General features: G+C 48.8%; 1 protein-coding gene across 5 annotated transcripts in view; it reads left to right on the top strand.

Moving 5' to 3' along the window:
- PHKA1 (phosphorylase kinase regulatory subunit alpha 1) overlaps nucleotides 1-16329 on the top strand; it is a 452411-nt gene that overhangs the window by 274359 nt on the left and 161723 nt on the right. For all 5 annotated transcript variants that reach the window (XM_069748675.1, XM_069748674.1, XM_069748673.1 and 2 more), the window contains 2 exons: nucleotides 13919-13998; nucleotides 14176-14254. In XM_069748675.1, coding sequence (XP_069604776.1) covers nucleotides 13919-13998; nucleotides 14176-14254 — 159 coding nt within the window. The remainder of the gene's footprint in view (nucleotides 1-13918; nucleotides 13999-14175; nucleotides 14255-16329) is intronic.

Below are 16329 nucleotides of genomic sequence, written 5' to 3'. Positions count from 1 at the left end.
ACTTCCCCTCAACCAACACCGGGGCAGGAGGATCAACGGATGGAACCACAGGCAATCCGCAACAATGCAGGTATCTCCGCAACAATGACCTATGGAATACATTATGGATGGCAAAAGAAGCTGGAAGGGTCAAGCGAAACGACACAGGATTGAGAACCTCAGAAATCTTATACGGACCAAGGAAACGAGGCTTAAACTTAGGAGAGGAAACCTTCATAGGAACATAACGAGACGACAACCAAACCAAATCCCCAACACGAAGTCGGGGACCCACACAGAGCCGGCGGTTAGCGAAACGTTGAGCCTTCTCCTGGGACAATGTCAAATTGTCCACCACATGAGTCCAAATCTGCTGCAACCTATCCACCACAGTATCTACACCAGGACAGTCCGAAGACTAAACCTGCCCTGAAGAGAAACGAGGATGGAAACCAGAATTGCAGAAAAACGGCGAAACCAATGTAGCCAAGCTGGCCCGATTATTAAGGGCGAACTCAGCCAAAGGCAAGAAGGACACCCAATCATCCTGATCAGCAGAAACAAAGCATCTCAGATATGTTTCCAAAGTCTGATTAGTTCGTTCGGTTTGGCCATTTGTCTGAGGATGAAAAGCCGGGGGAAAAAGACAAATCAATGCCCATCCTAGCACAAAAGGCTCGCCAAAGCCTCGAAACAAACTGGGAACCTCTGTCCGAAACGATGTTCTCCGGAATGCCATGTAAACGAACCACATGCTGGAAAAACAATGGCACCAAATCAGAGGAGGAAGGCAAGTTAGACAAGGGTACCAAATGGACCATCTTAGAGACGCGATCACAAACCACCCAAATGACCGACATCTTTTGAGAGACAGGGAGATCCGAAATAAAATCCATAGAGATATGCGTCCAGGGCCTCCTCGGGACCGGCAAGGGCAAAAGCAACCCACTGGCACGAGAACAGCAGGGCTTAGCCCGAGCACAAGTCCCACAGGACTGCACAAAAGAACGCACATCCCGCGACAAAGACGGCCACCAAAAGGATCTAGCCACCAAATCTCTGGTACCAAAGATTCCAGGATGACCAGCCAACACCGAACAATGAACCTCAGAGATAACTCTACTAGTCCATCTATCAGGGACAAACAGTTTCTCCGCTGGGCAACGGTCAGGTCTATCAGCCTGAAATTTTTGCAGCACCTGCCGCAAATCAGGGGAGATGGCAGACAAAATTACCCCCTCTTTGAGAATACCCGCCAGCTCAGGAACACCCGGAGAGTCGGGCACAAAACTCCTTGACAGGGCATCAGCCTTCACATTCTTAGAGCCTGGAAGGTACGAAACCACAAAATCAAAACGGGAGAAAAATAGCGACCAACGAGCCTGTCTAGGATTCAACCGTTTGGCAGACTCGAGATAAGTCAAATTCTTGTGATCCGTCAAGACCACCACACGATGCTTGGCTCCTTCAAGCCAATGACGCCACTCCTCGAATGCCCACTTCATGGCCAACAACTCTCGATTGCCAACATCATAATTGCGCTCAGCAGGCGAAAACTTTCTAGAAAAGAAGGCACATGGTTTCATCACCGAGCCATCAGAACTTCTTTGCGACAAAACAGCCCCTGCTCCAATCTCAGAAGCATCAACCTCGACCTGAAACGGAAGCGAAACATCTGGCTGGCACAACACAGGGGCAGAAGAAAAACGACGCTTCAACTCCTGAAAAGCTTCCACAGCCGCAGAAGACCAATTGACCACATCAGCACCCTTCTTGGTCAAATCAGTCAACGGTTTAGCAACACTAGAAAAATTACTGATGAAGCGACGATAAAAATTAGCAAAGCCCAGGAACTTTTGCAGACTCTTCACTGATGTCGGCTGAATCCAGTCATAAATGGCCTGGACTTTAACAGGGTCCATCTCGATAGTAGAAGGGGAAAAATGAAACCCAAAAATGAAACCTTCTGAACTCCAAAGAGACACTTTGACCCCTTCACAAACAAAGAATTAGCACGAAGGACCTGGAACACCATTCTGACCTGCTTCACGTGAGACTCCCAATCATCCGAGAAGACCAAAATATCATCCAAATATACAATCAGGAATTTATCCAGGTACTCTCGGAAGATGTCATGCATAAAGGACTGAAATACTGATGGAGCATTGGAAAGCCCGAATGGCATAACCAGGTACTCAAAATGGCCCTCGGGCGTATTAAATGCTGTTTTCCATTCATCGCCCTGTTTAATACGCACAAGATTATACGCACCACGAAGATCTATCTTGGTGAACTAAAAAATCTTGAATGTTTTGTACCCTTGCAGTGAGATTATCCATACAAGAGGACAGACCTTGAATGTCACTATCTACACCTGTATCCTGAACCACCCAGAGGTAAAGGGGAAAAGAGACAAAACACACTGCAAAGAAAAAAAAATGGTCTCAGAACTTCTCTTATCCCTCTATTGAGATGCATTAATACTTTGGGCCACCTGTACTGTTATGACCTGGTGGTAAGGACAATAATGGACCTTGTGGTTAAGAGCACACGGAATGACCTGATAGTTACTAATAATATAGGACGAGCTCTGAGACATGGGAACTCTGCTGACCGCAATCCCTAATCCTATCACACACACTAGAAATAGCCGTGGATTGCTCCTAACGCTCCCTATGCAACTCGACACAGCCTAAGAAACTAGCTAGCCCTAGAGATAGAAAAACAAAGCCTACGTTGCCTCAGAGAAATTCCCCAAAGGAAAAGGCAGCCCCCCACATATAATGACTGTGAGTAAAGATGAAAATTACAAACACAGAGATGAAATAGATTTAGCAAAGTGAGGCCCGACTTACTGAACAGACAGAGGATAGGAAAGGTAACTTTGCGGTCAGCACAAAAAACTACAAAAAGACCACGCAGAGGGCGCAAAAAGACCCTCCGCACCGACTCACGGTGCGGAGGCGCTCCCTCTGCGTCCCTGAGCTTCCAGCAAGCAAGACAAAAAACAAAATAGCAAGCTGGACAGAAAAATAGCAAACCAGAGAAAAACAATCATCATATCCATCCTGCTCCATGATCCTGCACCATCTGTCTTCATCCTGCCCCATATTCCTGCACCATGTCTCCATCCTGCCCCATGATCCTGCCCCATCTGTCTCCATCCTGCCCCATGATCCTGCTCCATCTGTCTCCATTGTATCCATCCTGCCCCATGATTCTGCCCCATCTGTCTCCACCCTGCCTCATGATCCTGCACGGTGTTTCCATCCTGCCCCATGATGATGCCCTGTCTCCATCCTGCCCCATCTGTCTCCATTCTGCCCCATGATCCTTCCCCATCTGTCTCCATCTTGCCCCATATTCCTGCCCCATCTGTCTTCATCCTGCACCATGTCTCCATCCTGCCCCCTGTCTCCATTCTGCCCCGTCTCCATTCTGCCTGTGTCTCCCATCCTGCCACCATGTCTCCATTCTACCCCTTGTCTCCAATCCTGCCCCGTGTCTCCAATCCTGCCCCCGTGTCTCCAATCCTGCCCCCGTGTCTCCAATCCTGCCCCCGTGTCTCCAATCCTGCCCCCGTGTCTCCAATCCTGCCCCCATGTCTCCAATCCTGCCCCCGTGTCTCCAATCCTGCCCCCGTGTCTCCAATCCTGCCCCCGTGTTTCCAATTCTGCCCCCGTGTCTCCAATCCTGCCCGCGTGTCTCCAATCCTGCCCCTGTGTCTCCATTCTGCCCCCTTGTCCCTCATCCTGCCCCAGTGTCTCCCATCCTGTCCCCGTGTCTCTATTCTGCCCCGGGCAGGTTAATCTTTGCGAAGGACGTATGAATCAAGATGCATACAAGGTTATCCTGGAAAAACAGTTGATTCCTTCTGCTCAGGCAATGTTCCCCAACTCTGAGGACTGATTTTTCCAGCAGGACAATTTGCTATGCCACACAGCTAGGTCAATCAAGGTGTGGATGAAGGACCACCACATCAAATCCCCGTCATGGCCAGCCCAATCTCCAGACCTGAACCCCATTGAAAACCTCTGGAATGTAATCAAGAGGAAGATGGATAGTCACAAGCCATCAAACAAAGAAGAACTGCTTACATTTTTGTAGCAGGAGTGGCAGAAGGTCACCCAAAAGCAGTGTGGGAGACTGGCAGAAAGCTGCTAAGATGCATGAAAGATGTGATTAAAAATCATATTTATTCCACAAAATATTGATTTCTGACTCTTCCTGAGATAAAAAAAAAACATAAGTATTGTTGTTTCTAAATGATTACAAACTTTTTTTTTCATTATTTGAGATCTGCAAGCAATGCATTTTTTTGTAATTTTGACCATTTCTCATTTTCAGAAAATAAATACAAAATTAATTGCTTAGAACTTCGGAGACATGTTGTCTGTAGGTTATAGACTAAAAGAACAATTTATATTTTGCTCAAAAAGAGCAAATAAAGAGGAAAATCAGACAAACTGAATATTTTGCAGTGGTCTCTTAATTTTTTCCAGAGCTGTATATGTAGCAGTCTTTGAGCAATGTTTGTCTCCTGTGTGATGCAACAGTCTGTGTCTTCTATGTGTTGTATAAACAGCAGTGTCTGTGTCTCCTTTGTGATGTATATACAGCAGTTTCTGCATCTCCTGTGTGATGTATATAATGTAGATCTCCCACTGCTTGAGGTCTGTCAATGTTACATGATCAGTGATGAATTCACCCTGTGAGCATCTGTTCATTGTATATTGTGTTTGGTGCAGCATAGTACTGTGAGCTTTTTTTTCTCTTTTTTTTTTATTTACACTTATCACAAAGAGTTGCCTGCTTTCCAGATCGACGTAAATGTAGTAGAGTAGTTGCAAGTAGCAACATCATTACTACCAACGAACATCACACGTCTCATAATAGTCGTTGCATCAAGGGTGAATTAACTCCTTCCCCACCTGAGACACAGCGTATGCGTCATGAAAGTCGGTGCCAATCCGACCTGTGACGCATATGCTGAGTCACAGAATGATCGCGTCCCTGCAGATCCGGTGAAAGGGTTAACTCCCATTTCACCCGATCTGCAGGAACAGGGGGAGTGGTAGTTTAGCCCAGGGGGGGTGGCTTCACCCCCCGTGGCTACGATCGCTCTGATTGGCTGTTGAAAGTGAAACTGCCAATCAGAGCGATTTGTAATATTTCACCTATTATAACTGGTGAAATATTACAATCCAGCCATGGCCGATGCTGCAATATCATCGGCCATGGCTGGAAACACTGATGTGCCCCCACCCCACCGATCGCCCCCCCAAGCCACCGATCTGTCCTTTACACTGCTCCGCTCCCCTCCGTCCTCCTGTCCGCTGCCCCCCGTGCTCTTGTCCGCTCACCCCCGTGCTCCAATCCCACCCCCGTGCTCCAGCCACCCTCCCTGCACTCCGATCCACCCCCCCTGCAGTCCGATCCACCCCCCGGTGCACCAAAACACCCCCCCCCCCCCCGTGCTCCGATCCGACCCACCCCGTGCTCCGATCTACCCCCCCATGCTCCAATCCACCCCCCCATGCTCCGATCCACCCCCCCATGCTCCGATCCACCCCCCCATGCTCCCCCCTACCCCATCATACTTACCGAGCCTCCCGTGGTCCGTCCGTCTTCTTTACTGGGCACCGCCATCTTCCAAAATGTGCATTTTGATCACTGCGATAAAACCTATCACAGTGATCAAAATAAAAAAAATACTGAATGACCCCCCCCCCCCCTCTTTGTCACCCCCATAGGTAGGGATAATAAAAAAAAATAAAGATTTTTTTTTTCTTCCACTAAGGTTGGGGTTAGGGTTAGGGTTTCGGTATGTGCACACGTATTCTGGTCCTCTGCGGATTTTTCCGCTGCGGATTTGATAAATACGCAGTGCTAAACCGCTGCGGATTTATGGCAGATTTACCGCGGTTTTTCTGCGCATTTCGCTGCGGTTTTACAACTGCGATTTTCTATTGGAGCAGTTGTAAAACCGCTGCGGAATCCGCAGAAAGAAGCGACATGCTGCGGAATGTAAACCGCTGCGTTTCCGAGCAGTTTTTCTGCAGCATGTGTACAACGATTTTTGTTTCCCATAGGTTTACATTGAACTGTAAACTCATGGGAAACTGCTGCGGATCCGCAGTGTGTGCACATACCTTTAGAATTAGGCTATGTGCACACTGTGCGGATTGGCCGCTGCGGATTCGCTGCAGTGTTCCATCAGGTTTACAGTACCAAGTAAACCTATGGAAAACCAAATCCGCTGTGCCCGTGGTGCGGAAAATACCACACGGAAACGCTGCGTTGTATTTTCCGCAGCATGTCAATTCTTTGTGCGGATTCCGCAGCGTTTTACACCTGTTCCTCAATAGGAATCCGCAGGTGAAATCCGCACAAAAAACACTGGAAATCCACGGTAAATCCGCAGGTAAAACGCAGTGCATTTTACCCGCGGATTTTTCAAAAATGATGCTGAAAAATCTCACACGAATCCGCAACGTGGGCACATAGCCTTAGGGTTAGGGTTGGAATTAGGGTTGTGGTTAGGGTTGTGATTAGAGTTAGGGGTGTGTTGGGATTAGGGTTAGGGGTGTGGGGGGGTTAGTGTTTGAGGTAGAATTGAGGGGTATCCACTGTTTAGGCACATCAGGGGTTTCCAAACGCAACATGGCGCCACCTGTTGTGAATTCTGTGGCAGAGCTCCCTCCTGTGGTCACAAGTGGTACTTCGGCTGATTCTCTCTGTGAGCTTCTGTTGGTGGAGGGAAGTGGTACTGCGGCTTCTGAGTTTCCTCACTCAGGTGATCTGGTGAGGTCGTTAGGTGCTTTTCTACTTAACTCCACCTAATGCTTTGATCCTGGCTTCCTGTCAATGTTCCAGTGTTGGACTTGCTTTTCCCTGGATCATTCCTGTGGCCTGCTGCTCTGCATAGCTAAGTTCTTCTTTGCTATTTGTTTGCTATTTTTTCTGTCCAGCTTGTCTATTTTGTTGCTGGAAGCTCTGGGACGCAAAGGGTGTACCTCCGTGCCGTTAGTTCGGTACGGAGGATCTTTTTGCCCCCTTTGCGTGGTTTTCTTTAGGGTTTTATGTAGACCGCAAAGTTACCTTTTCTATCCTCGCTCTGTTTAGAAAGTCGGGCCTCACTTTGCTGAATCTATTTCATCTCTACGTTTGTCTTTTCATCTTAACTCACAGTCATTATATGTGGGGGGCTGCCTTTTCCTTTGGGGTATTTCTCTGAGGCAAGGTAGGCTTATTTTCTATCTTCAGGCTAGTTAGTTTCTCAGGCTGTGCCGAGTTGCATAGGCAGTGTTAGGCGCAATCCACGGCTGCCTCTAGTGTTGTTTGGAGAGGATTAGGGATTGCGGTCTGCAGAGTTCCCACGTCTCAGAGCTCGTTCTATGATTTTGGGTTATTGTCAGGTCACTGTATGTGCTCTGATCGCTATGTCCATTGTGGTACTGAATTGCCTTTCATAACAGCCATCATTGATTCCAGCCAATCTTGTATTCAAAAAGTCAAATGGTGCTCCCTCACTTCCGAGCCCCGACGTGTGCCCAAACAGTGGTTTACCCCCACATATGGGGTACCAGCATACTCAGGACAAACTGCGCAACAATTACTGGGGTCCAATTTCTCCTGTTACCCTTGTGAAAATAAAAAAAATGCTTGCTAAAACATCATTTTTGAGGAAAGAAAAATGATTTTTTATTTTCACGGCTCTGCGTTGTAAACGTCTGTGAAGCACTTGGGGGTTCAAAGTGCTCACCACACATCTAGATAAGTTCCTTTTGGGGTCTAGTTTCCAAAATGGGGTCACTTGTGGGGGGTTTCTACTGTTTAGGCACACCAGGGGCTCTGCAAACGCAACGTGACACCCGCAGACCATTCCATCAAAGTCTGCATTTCAAAAGTCACTACTTCCCTTCTGAGCCCCGACGTGTGCCCAAACAGTGGTTTACCCCCACACATGGGGTATCAGCGTACTCAGGAGAAACTGGACAACAACTTTTGGGGTCCAATTTCTCCTGTAACCCTTGGGAAAATAAAAAATTCTGGGCTAAATAATTATTTTTGAGGAAAGAAAACGTATTTATTATTTTCACGGCTCTGCATTATAAACTTCTGTGAAGCACTTGGGGGTTCAAAGTGCTACACATCTAGATAAGTTCCTTTCGGGGTCTAGTTTCCAAAATGGGGTCACTTGTGGGGGGTTTCTACTGTTCAGCCACATCAAGGGCTCTGCAAACGCAACGTGACGCCCGCAGAGCATTCCATCAAAGTCTGCATTTCAAAACGTCACTACTTCACTTCCAAGCCCCGGCATGTGCCCAAACAGTAGTTTACCCCCACATATGGGGTATCACCGTACTCAGGAGAAACTGGACAACATCTTTTGGGGTCAAATTTCTCCTGTTACCCGTGGGAAAATAAAAAATTGCAGGCTAAAAGATCATTTTTGAGAAAATATATATTTTTTTTATTTTCATGGCTCTGCGTTATAAACTTCTGTGAAGCACTTGGGGGTTCAAAGTCCTCACCACACATCTAGATTAGTTCCTTGGGGGATCTAGTTTCCAAAATGGGGTCATTTGTGGGGGATCTCAAATGTTTAGGCACACAGGGGCTCTCCAAACGTGACATGGTGTCCGCTAATGATTGGAGCTAATTTTCCATTTCAAAAGCCAAATGGCGTGCCTTCCCTTCCGAGCCCTGCCGTGCGCCCAAACAGTGGTTTACCCCCACATATGGGGTATCGGCGTACTCAGGACAAACTGGACAACAACATTTGGCATCCAATTTCTCCTATTACCCTTGGCAAAATAGGAAATTCCAGGCTAAAAAATCATTTTTGAGGAAAGAAAAGTTATTTTTTATTTTCATGGCTCTGCGTTATAAACTTCTGTGAAGCACCTTGGGGTTTAAATTGCTCAATATGCATCTAGATAAGTTCCTTGGGGGGTCTAGTTTCCAAAATGGGGTCACTTGTGGGGGAGCTCCAATGTTTAGGCACACAGGGGCTCTCCAAACGCGACATGGTGTCCACTAACAATTGGAGCTAATTTTCCATTCAAAAAGTCAAATGGCGCGCCTTCCCTTCCGTGCCCTGCCGTGTGCCCAAACAGTGGTTTACCCCCACATATGAGGTATCGGCGTACTCGGGAGAAATTGCTCAACAAATTTTAGGATCCATTTTATCCTATTGCCCATGTGAAAATGAAAAAATTGAGGCGAAAAGAAATTTTTTGTGAAAAAAAAAAAGTACTTTTTCATTTTTACGGATCAATTTGTGAAGCACCTGAGGGTTTAAAGTGCTCACTAGGCATCTAGATAAGTTCCTTGGGGGGTCTAGTTTCCAAAATGGGGTCACTTGTGGGGGAGCTCCAATTTTTAGGGGGACGGGGGCTCTCCAAACGTGACATGGTGTCCGCTAAAGAGTGGAGCCAATTTTTCATTCAAAAAGTCAAATGGCTCTCCTTCCCTTCCAAGCCCTGCCGTGCGCCCAACCAGTGGTTTACCCCTTCATATGAGGTATCAGCGTACTCAGGACAAATTGGACAACAACTTTCGTGGTTCAGTTTCTCATTTTACCATTGTGAAATCAAAAATATTGTTGCTAAAAGATAATTTTTGTGACTAAAACGTTAAATGTTCATTTTTTCCTTCCATGTTGCTTCTGCTGCTGTGAAGCACCTGAAGGGTTAATAAACTTCTTGAATGTGGTTTTGTGCACCTTGAGGGGTGCAGTTTTTAGAATGGTGTCACTTTTGGGTATTTTCAGCCATATAGACCCCGTAAACTGACTTCAAATGTGAGGTGGTCCCTAAAAAAAAATGGTTTTGAAAAATTTCGTTGTAAAAATGAGAAATCGCTGGTCAAATTTTAACCCTTATAACTTCCTAGCAAAAAAAAATGTTGTTTCCAAAATTGTGCTGATGTAAAGTATACATGTGGGAAATGTTATTTATTAACTATTTTGTGTCACATAACTCTCTGGTTTAACAGAATAAAAATTCAAATTGTGAAAATTGCGAAATTTTCAAAATTTTCGCCAAATTTCCGTTTTTATCACAAATAAACGCATAATTTATTGACCTAAATTTACCACTAACATGAAGCCCAATATGTCACAAAAAAACAGTCTCAGAACCGCTAGGATCCGTTGAAGTGTTCCTGAGTTATTACCTCATAAAGGGACACGGGTCAGAATTGCAAAAAACGGCCAGGTCATTAAGGTCAAAATAGGCTGGGTCATGAAGGGGTTAATTATTAGACCAAATATCACATGATCATTTTAAAGTTGATTATTTTGTATGACTACAAATGATTGTATCAATATCCAAATAGTTATTGGCAGAAACAAAGTTTCCCTCCCCTGGCTGAAGAATCACTGTGGTGTCGTCGGTGCTGAGACAGTCGGACTCTTCACATGATTGGGTTGTAAATCTTGTGTCAGGAAATAGAAAGAATTTCTTATTATTTCAATTACAAATACAGAGCTCTGAGCTGCAATTTCCTCTGCCTGCACATGCCTGTGTGCGATTTAACCTTCCCCCTCCCTCCCCCTGCTATACAGCTGTAATGTGAGACCAGCATGCCATCAACCTTCGCTGAGGTGTTTGGTGGCTTTAAAGTGAAAGTACAAGTAGAAGTACATGAAAAACACAGGTTTCTTTGTCCTTGCAAATATAAATATCATATCACCGATTAATGACAGAAGTGGGACAAATACATTTTTGACATGTACCTCGGTAGAGCTACCAGCCAGTGAGTCTTCTAGGTTCTAGAACCAACACAATTGAGAAACGGATTACTATGTAACTGGGTCACCCAGCTACCCCATGTCTATACTTAAACAAATCCCTATGTCACGCAGAGCATAACGACACAGGCGTCATCTTTCTATGAGGTTCATACGCCAAGATAGGTAGAATGTTTTTTCGTATACTCAAGACAGAGGATTGTATTCCATAGCTCTACCCACCCCATGAGGTCATTCCGGGGGGGGGGGGGCCCTTAGTTTTGGGCAAAGAGATAAAACTCAGAGGCCTAGACAAGGGGGTGGCTTTGCCAGGGGATTCAGCTATGACATGCTGTGAAATCTGACCTGAAGATTTTGGGAAGGTCCCCTCCTCCGCCACCACACTGCAAACCATTGAATGATATGAAAGAGCCCTAAGTTGTTTTGGCTCTGTTAATCCCTTTTTATTTGTAATTGTTTGTATATACGATACGGTCTACTTTTATAATATCTTTTTATATTTTTGTAAACACTGCCTACATTATTGGAGTAAAATATTTAAAATTACTAGCTTTGTCTCCCTGCTCTAGAATCACGCTACTAATTTGGGTTGGCTCCGGACCCCTTATTAATTAAGAAATTGGAGCCTGTGGCAGCAGATTTGTCCTGTGTGTTTGGGAAACCTGGTAGCTACGAACGTTGATAATTATCATTCCCACCTGAGCGGGAATAGTTATATCGCCCTCACTGCAGTGTGCCCATTAGCCAGTACGAAGTAAGGCACCCTTTCTGGTGACTAATTATCCTAGGTGCAGTACCCTGTCTGACCTGAGGGTAAGGGGGGCGTCAGAGAGCTGCAAGTTCCAAACCGAACTGGGAAGTGGGATATAGATAAATCCCCTTCAGAAAACAACTGGGGCAATCAAACAACCCCGGTTCATGACAGTGTGGGCGGTGGGGATGATAATGTAATCCTCCCTGTGATTCGTGATATCTTGTCAAAAGGAAAGAGAGCATGACAGCGGCGAAGGGCAAGGAAGGTTGTGATCAAGCTGAATCCTTGTGGGTCACCCCTGAAAAAGGATGTAATCTATAGATCCCTCACATCACTGTGGAGGTGATTGTAAATTGAATGTTCCCAACCAATACTGATTTTATCCAAAATATATATATTGTCAGATTCGAGTCGCTTCTCTAATATACTGTAATAAAACTACCTTTCCCTCTCTAATCTGACTGATGTTGTTTTCACTTCCGCTTTGATGATATTTTGTTTGTGAATCTGCAGTCCATGCCAGGGTCCTCAGACTATGTTCAAGAGTCAGCCTCTTGTCGATGCCATCGGTGGCTCAGTACAAGCCACCCGTCACTGCTGCTGTGCAGAGAAAATTGCAGCTTTGACCAGCAGTGACGGCAGATGGTGCCCCAAGACGGAGGACGTGCGTGACCCGTGACGAGAGATGTGGCTACCCCGTTGCTGGGGACGTGAGCGTCCTGTGACAGAGGATGTGTGTGTCCCGTGACGGAGGAAATGGGCGTCCCGTGACAGAGGACATGGGCATCCCGTGACGAGGTACGTATGTGCTCCGTGACGGGGGACGTGCACATCCTGTGGCTGAGGACGTGCGCGCCCCATGACGAGGGACGTGACTGCCCCGTGGCGGGGGACATGGGCGCCCCGTGTCAGGAGACTAGGCTGGGGGAGTGAGCGTCCCGTGATGGGGGACGTGCGTGCTCCGTGACGGGACGTGTGCGCCCCATGACAGAACATGCGTGCCCCGTTACTGGGGACGTGGGCGCCCCATGATGTAAGACATTCACACCCTGTGCCGGAGGACGTGCGCGTCCTGTGACTGGGGACATGGGCACCCCGTGACTGGGGTTATGGGCGCCCCGTGACTGGGGTTGTGTGTGCCCCGTGACGGAGGAAATGGGCATCCCGTGACGAGGGACGTATGTGCTCCGTGACATGGGGCGTGGGCGCCCCGTGACTGGGGACGTGGGTGTCCCGTGATGGGGGACGTTCGTGCTCTGTGACAGGGGATGTGTGCGACCCATGACAGAGAAAATGGGCGTCCCGTGACGGGAGATGTGGCTACCCCGTTGCTGGGGACGTGAGCGTCCTGTGACAGAGGACGTGTGTGCCCCGTGACGGAGGACATGGGTATCCCGTGATGAGGGACATATGTGCTCAGTGACAGGGGACGTGGGTGTCCCGTGACGGGGGACGTGCACATCCTATGGCTGAGGACGTGCGCACCCCGTGGCGTTCGTGCTCTGTGACAGGGGATGTGTGCGACCCATGACAGAGGAAATGGGCGTCCCGTGACGGAGGACATGGGTGTCCCGTGACGAGGGACGTATGTGCTCCGTGACAGGGGATGTGGGTGTCCCGTGACGGGGGACGTGCACATCCTGTGGCTGAGGACGTGCGCACCCCGTGGCGGGGGACATGGGCGCCCCGTGTCGGGAGACGTGGCTGGGAGCGTGAGCGTCCCGTGATGGGGGACGTGCGTGCTCCGTGACAGGGGACGTTTGCGCCCCATGACGGAGGACATGCGCGCCTCGTGACTGGGGACGTGGGCCCCCCATGATAAAGGACATGTGCGCCCCGTGCCGGAGGACGTGCGCGCCCCGTGACTGGGGACATGGGCGCCCCGTGACTGGGGACATGCGTGACGGGAAACATGGCTGGGGACGTGTGCACCCCGGTCTGAAAGGAGATGTCATACCAGCAGATTAGAGCTGGAACGCTAGGGACTGTATGATTACAGTGTATTACAGAAGTGTTAGAGTATTATAATAACTGGACATTTAGGATTAGAAATCAATCGGACTACAGCAGTGTGCTCCACGTACCGATGGATATGGACATGTTGAAGTCATTTGCATTACTAGGTCCGTCCATTCTGTACACGTCTGTGGTTGTAAATCTCTGTTCCATTTCTTAGATAATTCAGTTGTTCTCCCTGTGTTCCATTAATGATCTGTTACAATGGATCCAGCAAGCAAAAAACGGATCCTATACAAATGTAAGAAAACGGAGGGTTAAATAGCAGATTTGTTTCCATTGAATTCAGTGTAAAAACACACAGATCCAGCTGAGATCAGTTATTAAAAATGGACAAAAATGTTTGCCGATCCGTCCGTCACAGATCACTATGGCGTGTGAGCGTAGCCTAATACTGCTGTCTTTCATAGGCCTGCACCGACCTCCTGTCACATCAGAAACAGCTGACCGTGGGGCTACCGCCAGAACCGCGGGAGAAGACCATCACCGCGTACGTCACTAGACTTAACTGTCCTACATGTTTTATAAAAATAAATACTGTATATATGTATATGTAATGTTTTCATTAAAAGAATTAACACAACAATATAAAGTGATTTGCGTAATGTAGAAACCTGTAATCTCCGAGTGCCCCCATCGTGACGCCTGTGCTATTATTGGGTTTCAGGCCTCTGCCGTACGATAAGCTGATCTGTTTAATTGAAGATGCCAGTGAACAGAATATGAGCATATCCATCCTCACACAGGTAAGTACATCCGCCACCTCTGGACACATTACTCACCGCACAATTTCCTGATTTCATGTCAGTATTTCTGCCTCTGTGTCATGGTGATCATTTATAAAATGTTGAAATATATAAAATGATGTGTGTGTGCGGGGGCAGATGTAGTGTGCGTGGGGGGCGGCCGTAGTGTGGGGTAGCTGTAGTGAGGGGTGGGGGCTGGCTGTAGTGTGGGGGCTGGGGTTTGCTGTAGTGTGGGGCGGCTTTAGTGTGTGGGTGGGGGGCTGGCTGTAGTGTGGAGCTACTGTAGTGTTTGGGGCGCGGGTGTAGTGTGGGGTTGGAGGGCTGGCTGTAGTGGGTGGGGGTGAGGTGCTGGCTGTAGTGGGTGGGGGTGAGGTGCTGGCTGTAGTGTGGGGCCTGGGTATCTGTTGTGTTGTGGCGGTGTGCGGCTATAGTGTGGGGGCAGAGGACGGCTATAGTGGGGGGCGACTGTAGTGTGGAAACAGCTGTAGCGTGGGGGGCATGGGATGACTAAAGTACGGGTTCAAGGGCGACTAGTGTGGGGACATACAGTAGTATGAGGGCATTGTGTGGCTGTAGTGTGGTGGGCGAGGGGTGGCTGTAGCGTGGGGACAGGGGCAGCTGTACTGTAAGGACAGCTGTAGTGTGGGGGGCGAGGAGTGGCTGTAGTATGAGGGCAGGGAGCAGCTGTAGTGTGGGTTCAGCTGTAGTATGGAGGCGGGGCAACTGTATGAGAACAGATGTAGTGTGGGGGGCATGGGGTGACTGTAGTATGGGTTCCAGGGCAGCTGCAGTACGGGGCAGTTGTGGTTTGAGGGCATTGTGTGGCTGTAGTGTGGGGGTGAGGTGTGGCTGTAGTGTGGGGACAGGGGCAGCTGTAGTGTGGGGGGCGAGGTGTGGCTGTAGTATGAGGGAAGAGAGCAGCTGTAGTGTGAGGGCATTGTGGGGCTGTAGTATGAGGACAGCTGTATTGTGGGGCGGCTGTAGTGTGGTGACAGCTGTAGTGTGGGCACGGGGGTAGCTGTAGTGTGAGGACAGCTGTAGTGTGGGGGGCGCGGGGTTGCTGTAGTATGAGAACAGGGAGCAGCTGTAGCGTGTGGGTGGTTGTAGTGTGGGCGTGAAAGCTGGCTGTAGAGTGGGGCAGGGGCCTGGCTTCAATGTGGGGCGGCTGTAATGGGGGAGGTTATAGTGTTGGTGTGGGGTGCGGCTGTAGTTGGTTACTGCTGTAGTGTGGGTCGCGGCAGCTGTAGTGTGGGGCAGGGCAGCTGTTGTGGCGGGGTGTGGCTGTAGTGGGGGGCGAATGTAGTGTGGAGACAGCTGTAGTGTGGGGGGCATGGGGTGACTGAAGTACGGGATCGGGGACATTTGTAATATGAGGGTATTGTGGGCTGTAGTGTGGGGGGCGAGGGGTGCTGTATGAGGGCAGGGAGCAGCTGTAATGTGGGTTCAGCTGTAGTTTGGAGGCGGGGCAACTGTAGTATGAGGACAGATGTAGTGTGGGTGGCATGGGGCGACTGTAGTATGGGTTCCAGGGCGGCTGTAGTGTGGGGACAGTTGTGGTTTGAGGGCACTGTGTGGCTGTAGTGTGGGGGCAGACGACTGCTGTAGTGGGGGCGACTGTAGTGTGGGGGGCATGGGATGACTAAAGTACGGATTCAGGGACGGCTGTAGTGTGGGGACATAGTATGAGGGCATTGTGTGGCTGTTGTGTGGGGGCGAGGGGTGGCTGTAGTAGGGACGGGGGCAACTGTACTGAAAGGACAGCTGTAGTGTGGGGGGGAGAGGGGTGGCTGTAGTATGAGGGCAGGGAGCAGCTGTAGTGTGGGTTCAGCTGTAGTATGGAGGCGGGGGCAACTGTAGTATGAGAACAGATGTAGTGTGGGGGACATGGGGTGACTGTAGTATGGGTTCCAGGGCAGCTGCAGTATGGGGCGGCTGTAGTGTGGGGACAGTTGTGGTTTGAGGGCATTGTGTGGCTGTAGAGTGGGGGTGGGGGGCGAGAGGTGGCTGTAGTTTGAGAGCAGGGAGCAGCTGTAGTGTGGAGGCGGAGGCAACTGTAGTATGAAGACAGCTGTTTT

The sequence above is a fragment of the Ranitomeya imitator genome, chromosome 2 (assembly GCF_032444005.1).
Source record: "Ranitomeya imitator isolate aRanImi1 chromosome 2, aRanImi1.pri, whole genome shotgun sequence".
Lineage (NCBI taxonomy): Eukaryota > Metazoa > Chordata > Amphibia > Anura > Dendrobatidae > Ranitomeya > Ranitomeya imitator.
The sequence above is the reverse complement of the archived record's forward strand: the minus strand, read 5'-3'. Positions and strand labels throughout refer to the sequence as shown.